A 19,411-nucleotide genomic window follows, 5' to 3' on the forward strand; every position below is an offset into this window, starting at 1 on the left:
GGACCAAGCTAGCAGCATAGATCTGTGTTTAGAATCTTCTTTTTTTGCTGAAGCCCCTGACTAAAGCCATTCGATGTGCATGGGTTGCATGCGTTCTCTTCACCCACCTGGTCATGACGCGAGCGTGTGTCCGGCTGTCCATCTTACTGGCCAGCAGCAGGGCGTGGCCCCACAGAGCTCCCTTCATGGCTGCCTCCAGGGCATCCTACACAGGCAGTAAAAAGGATAACACACATATAGCTATAGTACATGTATTCACACCACAGTCAAAATGTCTGAATATGCACTAAGTGGGTTAACTAAGTTCCCATGCAATCACATTCTGCAATTTTATCCTGCTTGCATTGCATTTTAGAAGTAATGAAAGTTCTCATACGATTCTGTTACAATGTCGCAAAGCATGTTTTTCACATTGTCTCCTAAAAAGATGAATTTCCTCCTACTCTCGCACTTAACATAAACCAGTAAATTCAAGGTAGATGCATACCTTCTTGCGACCAAATAGCAGCAGTTCCCTGAAGCGCTCCGTTTCCTTGCCTACGTTCTCGGGGACAGTCATGAAGGTGTCTGATAGGAGGGACAGTGGTCCCGTCCCAGGCTCCTCCTCGGCCCGCGCCAGTGGCTCGTTGTTGAAGTCAATCAGGTTGGCCTCGTTAGGTGACTTGCCAGGCAACCACACTGAGCGATGCTCCTTCAGCAACAGATCAGCTATGTCAGTCCCAACCACGGTCTGGGAGAAAAGGGAAGATCGAGGAAGAGGGAGAAAGAGGATTGTTTAGATATATGCCTACACCACAGTCATGACCAAAATTATTGGCATCCTTGATAAAGATGAGCAAAAATTACTATAAAAATATAGAACACTGAGCTATATTGCATGCAACAAAAAATTAACATTATAATTATTTTATACTAATACAAATTGCTGGAGGCTGAATTCAGGAGGCTGAATCTTGGTCGCAAGTTGATCTTCCAGCAAGACAATTACCCCAAGCTACGGCTGGGCTATATGGCCTAAAAATCATATCTTGATTCTTTCAAACTTATGGGTGGGTCACGATATACATCTACATTTTTTCCCCTAAATAAACTTTGTTGCACAATTAAAGGTCAATATACTACATTTATAACAGTCAGGAATAATCTAATGCTATGCGCGTCAGAAACTGAGCATACATTTTCCACAACATGTTCATTGATACTCTCGTTTTATTAAGGTCTGCTTTGTTCTACATTTTGAGTTGTGACATAAAAAGGGTATCGTTAGAAAGGTTAAGTTCTCATCTATTACAGTAAAATAATGTCTAAGCAATTCAGTGTCCATATGACGACTCAGTTGGACCAAACCTCAAATGCAAATGGCGAGTTTAAACTGCTTGTCAGAGAGTAAAAAGTGTCTGTGTGCGAGTGGGAAAGTGCACAGTGCACACAGCACAGAAGGAGCGAAGGAGACGAGTCCAACAAGACATAGAACGCTCATAAAAACAAGAAACTTGATTCTTGCAATAAAGGCATTTGGGACATTGCGCTAAAACATGAATTCAAATTAATTCTATATAAAATCACCCAGCCCTACCCCAAGCACACATCAAAATCCACAAAGAAATGGTTAATTGACCACAAAATCAACATTTTGCAATGGCCATCTCAGTCTCCGGACTTGAACCACATTGAACACCTGTGGATTGAATTAAAGAGGGCAGTCCATAAGCGCAAATAAAGAATATCAACAGTCTGGAAAGATTCTGTATGGAGGAATGGTCTAAAATCCCTCCTAATATGTTCTCCAATCTCATAGAACATTTTAGAAAAAGGCTCAGTGCCATTATCCTCACAAGTACAGGGTGTAGGAGTCTTGAAAGAAAGGGTACCAATCATTTTGACCACTATTTTTGAGAAAAAAAAGATTACTTGTTAAACAAAATGTATTTCTCTGAGCATTTGTATAAAATAACAAACTACCAATTTTTTGGGGCATACAAAATAGCTTAGTATTTGTATTATACAGTCTTTTTTTGCTCATCTTTTTCAAAATGGTGCAAATAATTTCAGTCATGACTGTGCAAACCAAGACATACTGTCAGTCACACACTATCCCCACTGCTTGATAGACTAGACCTCAAGAGAAGTAGACTTTTGCCATAGACACACAAATGAAAACACATACACTCTCACCCTCATAAAGAACCATACTGACACACAAACACAGTCACCACACAAAAACACCAAAGAGTATGTGGTCTTCACAATCGTCTGATGTCTATGTCTGATGCAACGGTCTGTGTTTGATTTGATTTATTAGGATCCCAATTAGAGACTGCTTGTCTTACTGGGGTCTGACACATAACAAAAATACATTAGACCAGACTTTACAATTGACATACATTTAAAAACATTAACATGTAGTGTTACACATACAGAGCCTTCGGAAAGTATTCAGACCCCTTGACTTACTCCACATTTTGTCACGCAGCAGCATTATTCTAAAATTGATTAAATCATTTCCCCCCTCCTCAATCTACAGACAATACCCCATGACAAAGCAATTTATTTATATATTTTTGAAATATGGAAATATCACATTTACATAAGAATTCAGACCCTTTACTCAGCACTTTTGTCAGCGATTACAGCCTTGAGATATTTTTAATTACATTTTTTTAATTTAACCTTTATTTAACCAGGTAGGCTAGTTGAGAACAAGTTCTCATTTACAACTGCGACCTGGCCAAGATAAAGCAAAACGACAGATGGAATAAACAAGCGTACAGTCAATAACACAATAGGAAAAAAAGTCTATATACAGTGTGCGCAAATGACATGACGAGGTAAGGCAATAAATAGGCCATAGTAGCAAAGTAATTACAATTTAGCACTGGAGTGATAGATGAGCAGATGATGATAAGCAGATGATGGTGTGTAAGTAGTGATACTGGTGTGCAAAAGAGCAGCAAAGTAAATAAAAACAATATGGGGGATGAGGTAGGTAGATTGGGTGGGCTATTTACAGATAGACTATGTACAGCTGCAGCGATCGGTTAGCTGCTCAGATAGCTGATGTTTAAAGTTAGTGAGGGAAATGTAAGTCTCCAGCTTGAGACCTCTTGGGTATGACACTACAAGCTTGGCACACCTGTATTTTGGGAGTTTCTCCCATTCTTCACTGCAGATCCTCTCAAGCTCTGTCAGGTAGAATGGGGAGAGTCGCTACACAGCTATTTTCAGGTCTCTCCAGAGATGTTCGATCAGGTTCAAGTCCGGGCTCTGGCTGGGCCACTCAAGAACATTCAGAGACTTGTTCCGAAGCCACTCCTGCATTGTCTTGGCTGTGTGATTAGGGTCGTTGTCCTGCTGGAAGGTGTCCTGAGGTCCTGAGTGTTCTGGAGCAGGTTTTCATCAAGGATCTCTGTACTTTGCTACGTTCATCTTTCCCTTGATTCTGGCTAGTCTCCCAGTCCCTGCCGCTGAAAATCAAGTCTCCCAGTCTCCCATTTCTAAAAACATGTTTTCGCTTTGTCATTATGGGGTATTGTGTGTAGATTGATGAGGAAAACATTTTATTTCATCAATTTTAAAATAAGGCAGAAACGTAACAAAATGTGAATACTTTCTGAATGGACTGTACACATAACAAGTATGTCTGATGCAACGGTCTATAACAGGGGTATTTAAATACGACCCTGAAGGGTCCAGTGTACTGCTGGCTTTCTGTTTTGCCTGATAAATGGCACCCACCTGGTGTCCCAGGTCTAACTCAGTCACTTATTAGAAGGGAAGAATGAAAAAAAGCAGTGAAACTGGCTTCAAGGTCCAAATTTGAATTTGAGGGCTCTACACCATGTTTATATTTTTGTTGTCTTTTAATGCATCCGTGATACAGACAATGAAACTTAAATAACATAAGAGTCTTGTCCCACCTCCGACCACCAGTCTTACCCCGTTCTGCCTACACAGCAGCACGATGAAGTCCCAGAGGAGGGCAGCCGAGTCCTTGTCCAGGAGGTCGTTGTTGCGGGCACACTCCAGGCCTTTGTTCTGGGAGAACTTTATCACGTCGACCTTGTGAGTCTCCTCCCTTTGAGAAGTAACACACAGCTTGTTTGAGGGAACCAGTTTGAGCAAGGCGAAGCACAGAATTGCTAATTTTTATCACAGAATTTGGGATACAAGGGGATTTGTAGATCAATCCTTCTGCATAGTCCGCCTGCAATGTAGTCAATCTCACACAGACAGACAAGCAGGTAGCACACGTAGCTAAGCAGTTGGGTATGAAAATAGCTAGGATGTAGCCTAATCTTTATCTCATTCTAGGAGACTAGGCATCAGGGGTTAAGGGTGAAAGGTCAAAACGCTCTTACTTCAAAAGCGGTCCGGGGAAGGAGCGCAGCTCGGATTGGTCTGGTGTGTCCTGCAGCATCGTCTGTAGGAAAACCATAGATGGTCAAGAAATACACTTCAAAAGGCCATTTAATGGTCATCATTTCACAATCTATTCAAATTGTTTTTTTCTATGGTGTATAATAAAACAATGACTTTGTTTAGCATTTCTATTGCCTAATTTATAAAAGCCTAGTTTATTAGCTATGCAAAATGGGCGTCACAAATATACACACAAGTGTGCAGGTCAAAATCTGTAACATGATGCAACTACGGAAGAAAGCAATTTTGCTAAGCGTACTTACGTTGGGTATAAAATATGCTTTATACAGAAACCAGCTGTGGTAAACCCTTCATGCATGTTCAGTTCTGTATCGGTCTGATGATACATGAGCTGCAAGTGAACTGCCATCTCCTCTAGTGATTGCCAATCTCAATCCATTCGCTTCCTTACACCCATGTGCTAAAATGCTGATCATAACTCACACCTTCTCACAACAATCAATGACAGACCCCCAGTTAAGGATGTCTTACACAGACTAGCTAACTCATCAGAAGCATCAACACCACCGAAGCAGACGGTGAAACACCAGGGTCATGTTCAGCACCTAGCTGACGTAAAACAAGAGCCCATAGCGCAATTACCTAGAGTACTGCTGGTTTTCTGTTTTACCTGATAATTAATTGCACCCACTTGGTGTTCCAGGTCTAAAGTCCCTGATTCGAGGGGAAGAATGAAACTCAGCAGTGGAACTGGCTTCAAGTTCCAGATTTGAATTTGCCTGAACTGCGACATTCTTCTCAACAAAATTATGCTATATTGGAGATATCAACCTCATTATGGCCAACACACTTCACAAGCTACTTGGTGGACATCCCATCCCCTCCCTGTGTATTTAAAGGTTGACATCACATGGATATTACCATGGGATATTATTGACACAAAGCCACACCCGTACTTCAAATATTTGAATCCCAATCAACCACAGTATAGATTGATTATTTCTAGTGCTCTTTGAAACGCTATCGATGACAACTGAATTCCGGCCTTAGCCGATTAGAAGGCTGGGTTGTGGGTTGGGTTCTCAGGGTTACCTCCATGTTGTGGATCTCCACTAGAGCAGGCTGGCCGGCCGAGGGGAGGTTGGGCAGGACCTGGATCAGCTGACCACCTGGCCCGAAGCGGGCACAGCGGTGGGATACCGAGTACTTCTCTGGAGTAATGGGACGAGGAGGAGCTGAGGGGGGAGAGGGAGAACTTTATAAACAATCCAAAATCTGAACAGACTGAAAATTCTGTCCCAATTTCCACAAGGACATTTCAAGAATCAGATAAGGTCAGCAATCAGGAAAATCCCCAGATCAGTCAGAATAACTCATGGGACTCAACAACTTCTGGTTCTTTCTTCTGTTCTGCAAACCAGAAATGACAAATGAATGTTACCAGTAACAATGTTCTTACGCTGCTCAGCGACGACCCAGGTGCTGTCGTCTGCCTGGTAGCCCGAGGTGTAGGGGTACTGGCTGAAGCTCTGTCCGGGATCCGTCTGCTCTGGGTATTGCCCATAGGAGTAGTCCACAGGCAGGGTAGAAACAGCGGGGTCGTAAACCGCTGTCAGGTCAGGCTGAGACCTGTACACCTCACTCTACAGGGCAGAGGGGGGGTACATAAGTTAATATTTTGGATGGTTTGAAGAAACTACAACACCCAAGTTATTCACACACTGACGTGATGATCCATACTAAAAACAAATAAAAAAGTACCAACACTGGAAGGAAATTAAGACAGTCTTTCGCAAATCCATATAGACACACACCTGTTGTGAGCGGGAGCTAAAGCTGCTGCGACGGCTGCGATGGCTTTGGGAGCTGTGTAGACTGTGGGCCGACTGTTCGCTGTGGACGCTCCGTCGGTCAAAATCGTCCCTGTACTGGTCCCTCTGCCGCCGGTAGTCATCGTCAAAACTGGCATCGTAACCAGGATAGTAGCGCCACTTGTCGTCATAGCCCGGTGGCCTACACACAGAAACTCCATTAGAACTGGACTTGGCCATGTTAGGCGTCACAACACTGACATCAAACTGGGGGGTGATTACTAACACTGAGATTGGAATGCAGAACAATCATTTCAGGGCTCGTCTCTCATTAAAGGGGTAGTTCACCCCAAAAGTTAGGTGGTGGCAGTGGCTATGTAAACAAACCTAATCCATGGATTGCACCATGTCCTTGTCCATAAATTGCTTATAAGGCAAAGAAACAAATATGTAATTTTGTAATTGGAGTGAACCATCCCTTCAACATAAATATATGATATGCATCAAAGTCAAGCTTGATGGACGCTACAAGTTTGTTGTAGATGAGGCGAGTTTAGCAAAATAGAAAATGTTAACCACTATGACTGAGTATCTGGAAGTGCTAATGAAGCCATAGTCTGGTTTAGTGATAGCACTCCTAACTCGGGACCACACATTGCCCCTTGCGGCATGGGTTCAAACCCTGCACCTTCATTCTGTATTCCTCTACCCATCTGTCTTTCCCTATCATTAGTGACATATCTCAATGAAAAACAATCAAGGCTGTATAAGCGAATACCTGGCGGTAGCGGCAGGGTACTGCTGGGTGGGCTGCTGGTTGTAGTAGGCTGCCTCCCTGCCCCGGTAGGCCTCAGGGTTGTAGTTGTACCAGTAGTTCTGGTCGTAGTAGTCTCTGTAGCGGGGGTCATATGTGCCTGCTGAAGCATTGTAGCCCTCCCACCTGCTCCGGTCTGAACAAACACAGACAGGTGGAGACCATCAGGATTACGTCAACGTTAGCTAACACTACATTAGAGTTTTAATTAGTTATTATATCATTGTTCTTGCAATTAATCCTGATGTTTACTGTATTTATATTGTCAAATCTGTATGTACATTTTTTATGTTGACTTTGTGTCTGTATTCTGTTTATACATTGCCTACTGCTGGCAGCACCTATTCACTAAGCGCACGATTCAGACTTAAGAAATGTACGCCTTTCCTACGCACTTCTCCGCAGTTGGTATTCAGGTGCATAACGGGCTTTGCAGGCGTGGTTCCCTAGTGTGTGCTAAATACATTTAATTAAACCGCTAAAAACCCTGCCACTTCCTGGAAAACAGACTTTCTCATGGAGTTTTCATTGAATAGGGTTTTCAGTCCATTTATTTAAAGCCATCCCTTTAAATTTGGTGTACCTTTAACTAGAATTTTCAACAGACTCACTAGAATATGGAGAGAATGGTTAGGGATCAATGAAAGAAAGCGATGCAAATACACATTTTCTCCTTTTCAGCACCAATTGGTACATTTTAAAATACTCTGATCTTGTATATTATTTAGGAAAGTATTGATGCAAATAAAACAATGGTTGGAGAGCCTTTACATATGAAATATATTTGTGCATAAAAAAACTGGTTTGATTCATCCTGAAAGTTGCCATATTGAAATTGTTCAATCTATGAAATAGGTTTAAAAAGTATAAAATAGGGGTTGAACTGTAGTCCTATAAATGGAATTGTGATGACAACGCTCCAGTCGTCGTGAACCCTGCGCCAGGCTTAAAACTGCTACATATGGTCTGTGTTCCATAATGATTCAAATAGGTTTACATGTCCCAAATTATTGCACAACTTGTAATGGCCTACGTTAGCCTAATATGACCCACTTTTGCTAGCGATCCTCAGGAAGAACCACACAAACGTGACAGAGGAAAGAAAGGTAAACTAACAATGTGATGTAATGGAAAAGAAAAAGCCATATCTCAGACTGGCCAATAAAAATAAAAAATTAAGATGGGCAAAAGAACAGACACTGGACAGAGGAAGATTGGAAAAAAGTGTTACGGACAGACGAATCTAAGTTCAAACACCTCGAACACAAAGAAGAACATTCATGAGATGCAGAAAAAATTAGGATGCTGACCATTTTTTTGTTATTTTGGTTCTGTACTCTAGCACTTTGAGTTTGAAAGGATACAATGACAATGAGGGTGAAGTGCAGACTATCAGCTTTAATTTGAGGGTATTTTCATACATATGATGATTATAGATGATCATATGTATGAGCGGTAGCAGAGAAAACAGTTTATAACTTGGGTGCCCGGAGTCTGACAATTTTATGGGCTTTCCTCTGACACGATCTATAATGTAGGTCCTAGATGGCAGGAAGCTTAGCCCCAGCGATGTATGGGCCGTATGCACTACCCTCTGTAGTGCCTTGTGGTTGGAGGCCGAGCAGTTGCCATACCAGGCAGTGATGCAACCTGTCAGGACGCTCTCGATCGTGCAGCTGTATAACTTTTTGAGGACCTGAGGACCATTGCCAAATCTTTTCAATCTCCTGAGGGGGAATAGGTTTTGTCGTGCCCTCTTCACGACTTGTCTTGGTGTGTTTGGACCATAATAGTTCGTTGGTGATGTGGACACCAAGGAACTTAAAACTCTCGACCCGCTCAACTACAGCCCCGTCAATGTTAATGGGGGCCTGTTCGGCCCGATTTCTCTTGTAGCCCACGACCAGCTCCTTTGTCTTGCTCACATCGAGGGAGCGGTTGTAGTCCTGGCACCACACTGCCAGTTCTCTGACCTCCTCCCTATATGCTGTCTCATCATTGTCTGTGATAAGGCCTACCACTGTTGTGTTGTCAGCAAACTTAATGATGGTGTTGGAGTAAGTAAGCATTTCACAGTAACGTCTATACCTGTTGTATTCGGCGCACGTGACAAATAAACTTTGATTTGAGTCGTGCTTGGCCACGCAGTCGTGGGTGAACAGGGAGTACAGGAGGAGACTAAGTACACACCCGAGGGGCCAGTGTTGAGGATCAGCATGGCAGACGTGTTGTTGCCTACCCTTACTACCTGGGGGCGGCCCGTCAAGAAGTCCAGGATCCAGTTGCAGAGGGAGGTGTTAAGTCCCAGTGTCCTTAGCTTAGTGATGAGCTTCATGGGCACTATGATGTTGAACACTGAGCTGTAGTCAACGAACAGCATTCTCACATAGGTGTTCCTTTTGTCCAGGTGGGAAAGGGCAGTGTGGAGTGCGACTGAGATTGCGTCATCTGTGGATCTGTTGCGGCGGTGTGCGAATTGGATTGGCCCTAGTGTATCCTGGAGGATGCTGTTGATGTGAGCCATGACCAGCCTTTCAAAGCACTTCATGGCTACCGATGTGAGTGCTACGGGGCAGTAAGAGAGGAGGTGAGGGCCCTGGGAATGTGGTAACAGGAAAATAACCTCTCACTCAATGTCGACAAAACAAAAGGATCGTGGACTTCAGGAAACAGCAGAAGAAGCACGCCCCTATCCACATCCGCAGTGAAGCAGGTGGAAAGACTCAAGTTACTCCGCATTCACATCACTGGCGATCTGAAATGGTCCACCCACACAGACAGCATGGTGAAGAAGCAACAGTGCCTCTTCAACCTCAGGAGGTTGAACCTCAGGAGGTTGAAGAAATTTGGCTTGGCAAATAAAACCCTCAAACTTTTACAGATGCACAATTGAGAGCAACCTGTCGGGCTGTATCACCGACTGGTACGGCAACTGCACCGCCCGCAACCGCAAACCTCTCCAGAGGGTGGTGCGGTCTCCCCAACGCATCATCGGGGGCTAACTACCTGCCCTCCAGGACACCTACAGCACCCGATGTCACAGGAAGGTCAAAAAGATCATCAAGGGCAAAACCACCCAAGCCACTGCCTGTTCACCCCGCTATCATCCAGGGGTCAGTACAGGTGCATCAAAGCTGGGACCAAGAGACTGAAAAACATCTATCTCAAGGCCATCAGACTTAAAAAGCCATCACTAGGCGGCTTCAACCCAGTTACGTAACCCTGCACCTTAGAGCCTGCTGCCACATATACATAGACTTGAAATCACTGGCCACTTCAATAATGGAACACTAGAAGGGTAGGTAACAACACATCCGCGACGCTTATCCTCAACATAGGGGCCCCTCAGGGGTGCGTGCTCAGACCCCTCCTGTACTCCCTGTTCACTCATGACTGCACGGCCAGGCACAGCTCCAACACCAGTGGTAGGCCTGATCACCGACAACAGTGAGACAACCTATAGGGAGGAGGTCAGAGACCTGACTGTGTGGTGCCAGGACAACAACCTCTCCCTCAACATGATCAAGAACAAAGGAGATGATCCTGGACTAAAGGAAAAGGAGGACCGAGCATACCCCCATTCTCATCGACAGGCTGTAGTGCAGCAGGTTGAGAGCTTCAAGTTCATTGGCGTCCACATCACCAACAAACAAACATGGTCAAAGCACACCAAGACAGTCGTGAAAGATGGCATGACAAAACCTATTCCCCCTCAGGAGACTGAAAAGATTTAGCATGGGTCCTCAGATCCTCAAAAGGTTCTACAGCTGCACCATCGAGAGCATCCTGACAGGTTGCATCACTGCCTGGTATGGCAACTGCTTGGCCTCCGACCGCAAGGCACTACAGAGTAGAGGTCGACCGATTAATCGGAATGGCCGATTAATGAGGGCCGATTTAAAGTTTTCATAACAATCGGTAATCCGCATTTTTGGTCGCCGATTATGGCCGATTACATTGCAATCAACGAGGAAACGGCGTGGCAGGCTGACCACCTGTTACGCGAGTGCAGCAAGGAGCCAAGGTAAGTTGCTAGCTAGCACTAAACTTCTTATTTTTATTTTTTATATTCGATCAAAAACAATCACTAGTTAACTACACATCGTTGATGACATTACTAGTTTAACTAGCTTGTCCTGCGTTGCATATAATCAATGCGAATCACAGCCTACTTCGCTAAACGGGTGATGATTTAAAGCGCATTTCGCGTCAGCAGTTCGGGCCGCCTGGCTCGTTGCGAACTGTGTGAAGACCATTTCTTCCTAACAAAGACCGTAATTAATTTGCCAGAATTTTACATAATTATGACATGATATTGAAGGTTGTGCAATGTAACCGCAAAATTTTGACTTAGGGTTGCCACCTGTTTGATAAAATACGGAACGGTTCCGTATTTCACTGAATAAACGTTTTGTTTTCTAAATGATAGTTTCCGGATTCGACCATATTAATGAACTAAGGCTTGTATTTCTGAGTGTTTATTATATTATAATTAAGTCTATTATTTGACATAGCAGTCTGACTGAGCGGTGACAGGCAGCAGCAGGCTCGTAAGCATTCATTCAAACAGCACTTTCCTGCATTTGCCAGCAGCTCTTCGCTGTGCTTCAAGCATTGCGCTGTTTATGACTTCAAGCCCATCAACTCCCGAGATTAGGCTGGCAATACTATATAGTGCCTATAAGAACATCCAATAGTCAAAGATATATGAAATACAAATGGCATAGAGAGAAATAGTCCTATAATAACTACAACCTAAAACTTCTTTCCTGGGAACATTGAAGACTCATGTTAAAAGGAACCACCAGCTTTCATATGTTCTCATGTTCTGAGCAAGGAACTTAAACGTTAGCTTTTTTACATGGCACATACTGCACTTTTACTTTCTCCAACACTGTGTTTTGCATTATTTAAACCAAATTGAACAGGTTTCATTATTTATTTGAGACTAAATAGATTTTTTAAATGTATTATATTAAGTTTAAAAAAAAGTGTTAATTCAGTATTGTTGTAATTGTCATTATTACACATATGTTTAGCAGACGTGGCGAAATGCTTGTGTTTCTCATATACACTGCTCAAAAAAATAAAGGGAACACTAAAATAACACATCCTAGATCTGAATGAATGAAATATTCTTATTAAATACTTTTTTCTTTACATAGTTGAATGTGCTGACAACAAAATCACACAAAAATTATCAATGGAAATTTATCAACCCATGGAGGTCTGGATTTGGAGTCACACTCAAAATTAAAGTGGAAAACCACACTACAGGCTGATCCAACTTTGATGTAATGTCCTTAAAACAAGTCAAAATGAGGCTCAGTAGTGTGTGTGGCCTCCACGTGCCTGTATGACCTCCCTACAACGCCTGGGCATGCTCTTGATGAGGTGGCGGATGGTCTCCTGAGGGATCTCCTCCCAGACCTGGACTAAAGCATCCGTCAACTCCTGGACAGTCTGTGGTGCAACGTGGCGTTGGTGGATGGAGCGAGACATGATGTCCCAGATGTGCTCAATTGGATTCAGGTCTGGGGAACGGGCGGGCCAGTCCATAGCATCAATGCCTTCCTCTTGCAGGAACTGCTGACACACTCCAGCCACATGAGGTCTAGCATTGTCTTGCATTAGGAGGAACCCAGGGCCAACCGCACCAGCATATGGTCTCACAAGGGGTCTGAGGATCTCATCTCGGTACCTAATGGCAGTCAGGCTACCTCTGGCGAGCACATGGAGGGCTGTGCGGCCCCCCAAAGAAATGCCACCCCACCATGACTGACCCACCGCCAAACCGGTCATGCTGGAGGATGTTGCAGGCAGCAGAACGTTCTCCACGGTGTCTCCAGACTCTGTCACGTCTGTCACATGTGCGTGTGAACCTGCTTTCATCTGTGAAGAGCACAGGGCGCCAGTGGCGAATTTGCCAATCTTGGTGTTCTCTGGCAAATGCCAAACGTCCTGCACGGTGTTGGGCTGTAAGCACAACCCCCACCTGTGGACGTCGGGCCCTCATACCACCCTCATGGAGTCTGTTTCTGACCGTTTGAGCAGACACATGCACATTTGTGGCCTGCTGGAGGTCATTTTGCAGGGCTCTGGCAGTGCTCCACCTGCTCCTCCTTGCACAAAGGCGGAGGTAGCGGTCCTGCTGCTGGGTTGTTGCCCTCCTACGGCCTCCTCCACGTCTCCTGATGTACTGGCCTGTCTCCTGGTAGCGCCTCCATGCTCTGGACACTACGCTGACAGACACAGCAAACCTTCTTGCCACAGCTCGCATTGATGTGCCATCCTGGATGAGCTGCACTACCTGAGCCACTTGTGTGGGTTGTAGACTCCGTCTCATGCTACCACTAGAGTGAAAGCACCGCCAGCATTCAAAAGTGACCAAAACATCAGCCAGGAAGAATAGGAACTGAGAAGTGGTCTGTGGTCACCACCTGCAGAACCACTCCTTTATTGGGGGTGTCTTGCTAATTGCCTATAATTTCCACCTTTTGTCTATTCCATTTGCACAACAGCATGTGAAATTTATTGTCAATCAGTGTTGCTTCCTAAGTGGACAGTTTGATTTCACAGAAGTGTGATTGACTTGGAGTTACATTGTGTTGTTTAAGTGTTCCCTTTATTTTTTTGAGCAGTGTATATATATATACATTATATATATATATATATATATATTTTTTTTTTTAAACGTCCGGTTAATCGGTATCGGCTTTATTTGGTCCTCCAATAAAATCGGTATTGGTATTGAAAGAAAATCATAAAATTGGTCGACCTCTACTACAGAGGGTAGTGCGTACGGCCCCAGTACATCACCGGGGCCAAGCTTCCTTCCATCCAGGACCTCTATACAGACCTCTAAAAATGTACTTAAATAATGTTCACATATTTTTGCTTTACTTATCTCACATGTATATATTGTATACTATTCTACTGTATTTAGTCTATGCCACTCCGACATTGCTCATCCTAATATTTATATATTCCTTAATTCCATTCTTTTAGTTTTAGGTTGTGTGTATTGTTGTGAATTGTTGGAGCTAGAAACACAAGCATTTCGCCACATCCACAATAACATCTGCTAAACATGTAGTGGGGCAAAAAAGTATTTAGTCAGCCACCAATTGTGCAAGTTCTCCCACTTAAAAAGATGAGAGAGGCCTGTAATTTTCATCATAGGTACACTTCAACTATGACAGACAAAATGAGGAAAAGAAATCCAGAAAATCACATTGTAGGATTTTTTATGAATTTATTTGCAAATTATGGTGGAAAATAAGTATTTGGTCACCTACAAACAAGCAAGATTTCTGGCTCTCACAGACCTGTAACTTCTTCTTTAAGAGGCTCCTCTGTCCTCCACTCGTTACCTGTATTAATGGCACCTGTTTGAACTTGTTATCAGTATAAAAGACACCTGTCCACAACCTCAAACAGTCACACTCCAAACTCCACTATGGCCAAGACCAAAGAGCTGTCAAAGGACCCCAGAAACAAAATTGTAGACCTGCACCAGGCTGGGAAGACTGAATCTGCAATAGGTAAGCAGCTTGGTTTGAAGAAATCAACTGTGGGAGCAATTATTAGGAAATGGAAGACATACAAGACCACTGATAATCTCCCTCGATCTGGGGCTCCACGCAAGATCTCACCCCGTGGGGTCAAAATGATCACAACAACGGTGAGCAAAAATCCCAGAACCACACGGGGGGACCTAGTGAATGACCTGCAGAGAGCTGGGACCAAAGTAACAAAGCCTACCATCAGCAAGGGCATTGAAGATGAAACGTGGCTGGGTCTTTCAGCATGACAATGATCCCAAACACACCGCCCGGGCAACGAAGGAGTGGCTTCTTAAGAAGCATTTCAAGGTCCTGGAGTGGCCTAGCTAGTCTCCAGATCTCAACCCCATAGAATATCTTTGGAGGGAGTTGAAAGTCCGTGTTGCCCAGCAACAGCCCCAAAACATCACTGCTCTAGAGGAGATCTGCATGTAGGAATGGGCCAAAATACCAGCAACAGTGTGTGAAAACCTTGTGAAGACTTACAGAAAACGTTTGACCTCTGTCATTGCCAACAAAGGGTATATAACAAAGTATTGAGATACATTTTTGTTATTGACCAAATACTTATTTTCCACCATAATTTGCAAATAAATTCATTAAAAATCCTACAATGTGATTTTCTGTTTTTTTCCCCCTCATATTGTCTGTCATAGTTGAAGTGTACCTATGATGAATATTACAGGCCTCTCATCTTTTTAAGTGGGAGAACTTGCACAATTGGTGGCTGACTAAATACTTTTTTGCCCCATTGTATGTGACAAATAAAATTTGATTTGGACCAAGACCTGATGGACAATCTGACAGAGCTCCAGAGTTCATCAGAGGAGATGGGAGAACCTTCAAGAAGGACAAACATCTCTGCAGCACTCCACCAAATCAGGCCTTTATGGTAGAGTGGTCAGACGGAAGCCACTCAGAAAAAGGCACATGACAGCCTGCTTGGAGTTTGCCAAAAGGCACCTGAAGGACTCTCAGGGCATGAGAAACAAGATTATCTGGTCTAATGAAACCAAGATTGAACTCCTTGGCCTGAATGCCAAGCGTCACGTCTGGAGGAAACCTGGCACCATCTCTACGGTTAAGCATGGTGGTAGAAGCATTATGTTGTGGGGATATTTTTCAGCTGCAGAGACTGGCAGACTAGTCAGGATCGAGGGAAAGATGAACAGAGCAAAGTACAGAGAGATCCTTGATGAAAACCTGCTCTAAAGCGCTCAGGACCTCAGACTGGGGCGAAGGTTCACCTTCCAACAGGACAACAACTCTAAGCACACAGCCAGGACAACGCAGGAATGGTTTCGGGAGTCTCTGAATGTCCTTGAGTGGCCTAGACAGAGCCCGAACTTCAAACATCTCTGGAGACCTGAAAATAGCTGTGCAGCGACGCTTTCCCTCCAACCTGACAGAGCTTGAGAAGAATGGGAGAAACTCCCCCAATACAGGTGTGCCAAGCTTGTAGCGTCATACCCAAGAAGACTCTCGAGGCTCTAATCGCTGCAAAAGGTGCTTCAACAAAGTACTAAGTAAAGGGTTTGAATACATATGTAAATGTAATATTTCAGGGCCTCCCAAGTGGCGCGGTGATCTAAGGCACTGCATCACAGTGCTAGCTGTGCAACTAGAGATTCTGGTTCGAGTCCAGGCTCTGTCGCAGCCGGCTGCGACCGGGAGACCCATGGGGCGGCACACAGTTGGCCCAGCTTCGTCCGGGTTAGGGGAGGGTTTGGCCGGGCAGCGATGTTCTTGTCCCATCGGGCACTAGTGACTCCTGTGGAGGGCCTGGCGCAATGCACGCTGACATGGTCGCCATGTGTACGGTGTTTCCTCCGACACATTGGTGCGGCTGGCTTCCGGGTTAAGCGGACATTGTGTCAAGAAGCAGTGCGGCTCGGTTGGCTTGTGTTTCGGAGGAGGTTGTAACTACCAACTGGATACCACGAAATTGGGGGGGAAAAAGGGGAACAAGTATAAAAAAAAAGAAAGTTCATTAAAGCTTTTTATTTTATTTGATACATTTGCAAAAAATAACCTGTTTTTGCTTCATCATAATGGGGTATTGTGTGTGGATTGATGAGGGGGGAAAAAACCAATTTAATACATTTTAGAATAAGGCTGTAACGTAACAAAATGTGGAAAAAGTCAAGAGGTTAGAATACTTTCCGAATGCACTGTAGGTCCATGCCCCGACGAATTGAGGCTGTTCTGAGGGCAGCAGGGTGGAGTGGAACTCAATATTCAGAAGGTGTTTTTAAGGTTTTGTACACTCAGTGTAAGTTAGGAATAACCCAATGTGCATTACTTTGTATAGTAATAATTGTAGGTTTTGTAAGTTTTACCTAACATTCTACCATAGTTATCGCAATGTAACTAAGTCATTGGTGGTTGGTACTGTGGCTCTTACCTCCGTACTGGTTTTTGTAATACTCTGCATAGTAGTCATCATAAGCACTTCGGTTAGCTCTCTGATAGTCTTCGGGGGGGAAACCTTGCCTGGAATAAGCAGAAAACAGGGAGGATTGAGTGTCCACAAGCTCACGGAGGGATGGTCAAAAAGGTTAGGCCCTAAAGCAACTACACACACAAACACATCAGACAAAGGCTTTTCCAGTCCCAAACTGTCAATGGAGGTGTGGGAATTTTGACCATCCAACCCACCCACGTAAACAGTACAGCTGTAACACGCACACAATGCACACACTTACTTCTCCACAGTTTGCACTGGTAATAGGGTACTGTTACTGGTACTAGTGTAACTCTCCGCTGACCTGGAGGAGGGTCTGTCTGAGTACTGGCTGGTTCTGGAGCTGGGTCTCTCTGGCGGGGGCTCTCTGTATGGGGGGTAGGCCGGGTTGGCTCCTTCATATCTGCCGTAGCGAGGGTCCGCTATCATGTATGGGTCATCCTGAGGGACAAAAAAACATGGTCAAATTGGAATGTGGAAGGACATGCACAAGGGAGCATGGCTGTCTTGTTTTTACCAAGCACCTGTGTGAGAAATACAGGATCTGGGTACGGTGATGTGACAGTGCCCAGCTCTATCTCAAATTCATTTGAATGTACAGTACCAATCACAAGTTTAGACACACCTACTCATTCCATTTTTTAAATTTTATTTTCTACATTGTAGAATAATAGTGAAGACATCAAAACTATGAAAAAACACATATGGAATCATGTAGTAACAAAAAAAAGTGTTAAACAAATCAAAATATATTTTAAATTTGAGATTCTTCCAAGTATCCACCCTTTGCCTTGATGACAGCGTCACACACTCCTGGCATTTTCTCAACCAGCTTCATGAGGTAGTCACCTGGAATGCATTTCAATTAACAGGTGTGCCTTGTTAAAAGTTCATTTGTGGAATTTCTTTCCTCCTTAATGCATTTGAGCCAATCAGTTGGTTTGTGACAAGTTAGGGTTGGTATACAAGGTAGGGGTGGTACTGTGTACAGAAGATCGCCCTATTTGGTAAAAGACCAAGTCCATATTATGGCAAGAAAAAGCTCAAATAAGCAAAGAGAAACTACAGTAAATCATTAATCATTAAGACACGAAGGTCAGTCAACACGGAAAATGAATAACTTTGAAAGTTTCTTCAAGTGCAGTCGCAAAAACCATCAAGTGACACAGTGGTTCCTCCTTTAAAAGTTGCGTCATACTGTGGCACACCTTGCGGGCTGCTGCAGCATTCTTTGGCACATTATCTATTTGACAGCCATTTTTTCTGTTAATGCAAGTTATTGCTAGTTTGACCACCAGATGACATCTCTGAGAAGCATTTGATAGTCTTCCGTATTGGCATTAACAGAGAATTTAAAACCTTTTTTTGTAATAACATAGTATATGGGATTGATTAAGAAATTTGTATAACGGAAGGAAGGAGTAGGCTGTCCTTGTAAATAAGAATTTGTTCTTAACTGATTTACCTAGTTAAATAAAGGTTACACTAAGAGCATAACATTTCTGCACCCTAATTTTCTAAATCTTGTCTAACCAATACCCAACAAGAAATTAAGTGAAAATAAAAATATCATTGATTTATCAAGACCAGTCCCCATGCTTGCCTCAGAGCAGTGCGAAACGGTGCTAAAATAAAAGCTTTTGCTTCTAACTTCAATATGATCTATAAATAAATAAGACCTATACCATTTTGAACAGCACATTACTCAACACTAGTGAGACTCCTTTCGCCTATGGTAGGCCTACAGTATATCGAAAACAATTACATTTAGAGGATTGGAGGCCTCTAAATAAATATCTAAGGTTCATTTTCCGTTAGATATTCTCACAGATCCTAAGGGGCTTTTATATCATTCTAAATTAATTAATGATAATAAATTACTTTGTTTAAAAAAGTTACAATATTTTGGAGATTTCGTTTTCATTTAACCTAGAGTGAGTGAGAAAAAGGCAATTCTTGAACATGGGGTGAGACATTCTCACTAATTTGTAAATAAAGCCAGTTTATTATTTAGAATTGTTTATTTATGAAGAAACCTAACTTGATTATTTAGCAGATATCACTTGCTTATATTCATGAAGATGAGCAATCGGCCAAGGCAATCTGTAATCTGCTGACATCACATCAACATCGCTCTAATTACAGTCAGAAGACAGTTAAAGAAACTTGCGTGGACTTATGGAAAGGCCCGGTAAGAAATGTTTATACATAAATATATTTTTTTAAATGATCAGAACATTAACCATATGTGTTCGCTTATTTTGAACTGTTCTGTAGTTTTGACCCAATGATTCGTCTGACAAACAAAGGACTTTGCGTCCTGCAGGCACAGGCATGGATCAAAGCTGGCGAGACATTCAATGATGTCATCTTCACA

At 43.3% G+C, this 19,411-nt stretch overlaps 1 protein-coding gene across 5 annotated transcripts in view; it reads right to left on the minus strand.

The window, feature by feature from the left end:
- sec16a (SEC16 homolog A, endoplasmic reticulum export factor) overlaps positions 1 to 19,411 on the minus strand; it is a 78,171-nt gene that overhangs the window by 36,110 nt on the left and 22,650 nt on the right. For all 5 annotated transcript variants that reach the window (XM_038970341.1, XM_038970337.1, XM_038970339.1 and 2 more), the window contains 10 exons: positions 17,339 to 17,475; positions 16,975 to 17,063; positions 6,970 to 7,141; positions 6,195 to 6,393; positions 5,840 to 6,023; positions 5,473 to 5,615; positions 4,359 to 4,420; positions 3,937 to 4,075; positions 488 to 730; positions 108 to 205 (listed from right to left, as the gene is read on the minus strand). In XM_038970341.1, coding sequence (XP_038826269.1) covers positions 108 to 205; positions 488 to 730; positions 3,937 to 4,075; positions 4,359 to 4,420; positions 5,473 to 5,615; positions 5,840 to 6,023; positions 6,195 to 6,393; positions 6,970 to 7,141; positions 16,975 to 17,063; positions 17,339 to 17,475 — 1,466 coding nt within the window. The remainder of the gene's footprint in view (positions 1 to 107; positions 206 to 487; positions 731 to 3,936; positions 4,076 to 4,358; positions 4,421 to 5,472; positions 5,616 to 5,839; positions 6,024 to 6,194; positions 6,394 to 6,969; positions 7,142 to 16,974; positions 17,064 to 17,338; positions 17,476 to 19,411) is intronic.

Source organism: Salvelinus namaycush, chromosome 31, assembly GCF_016432855.1.
Source record: "Salvelinus namaycush isolate Seneca chromosome 31, SaNama_1.0, whole genome shotgun sequence".
Classification (NCBI taxonomy): Eukaryota; Metazoa; Chordata; class Actinopteri; order Salmoniformes; family Salmonidae; genus Salvelinus; species Salvelinus namaycush.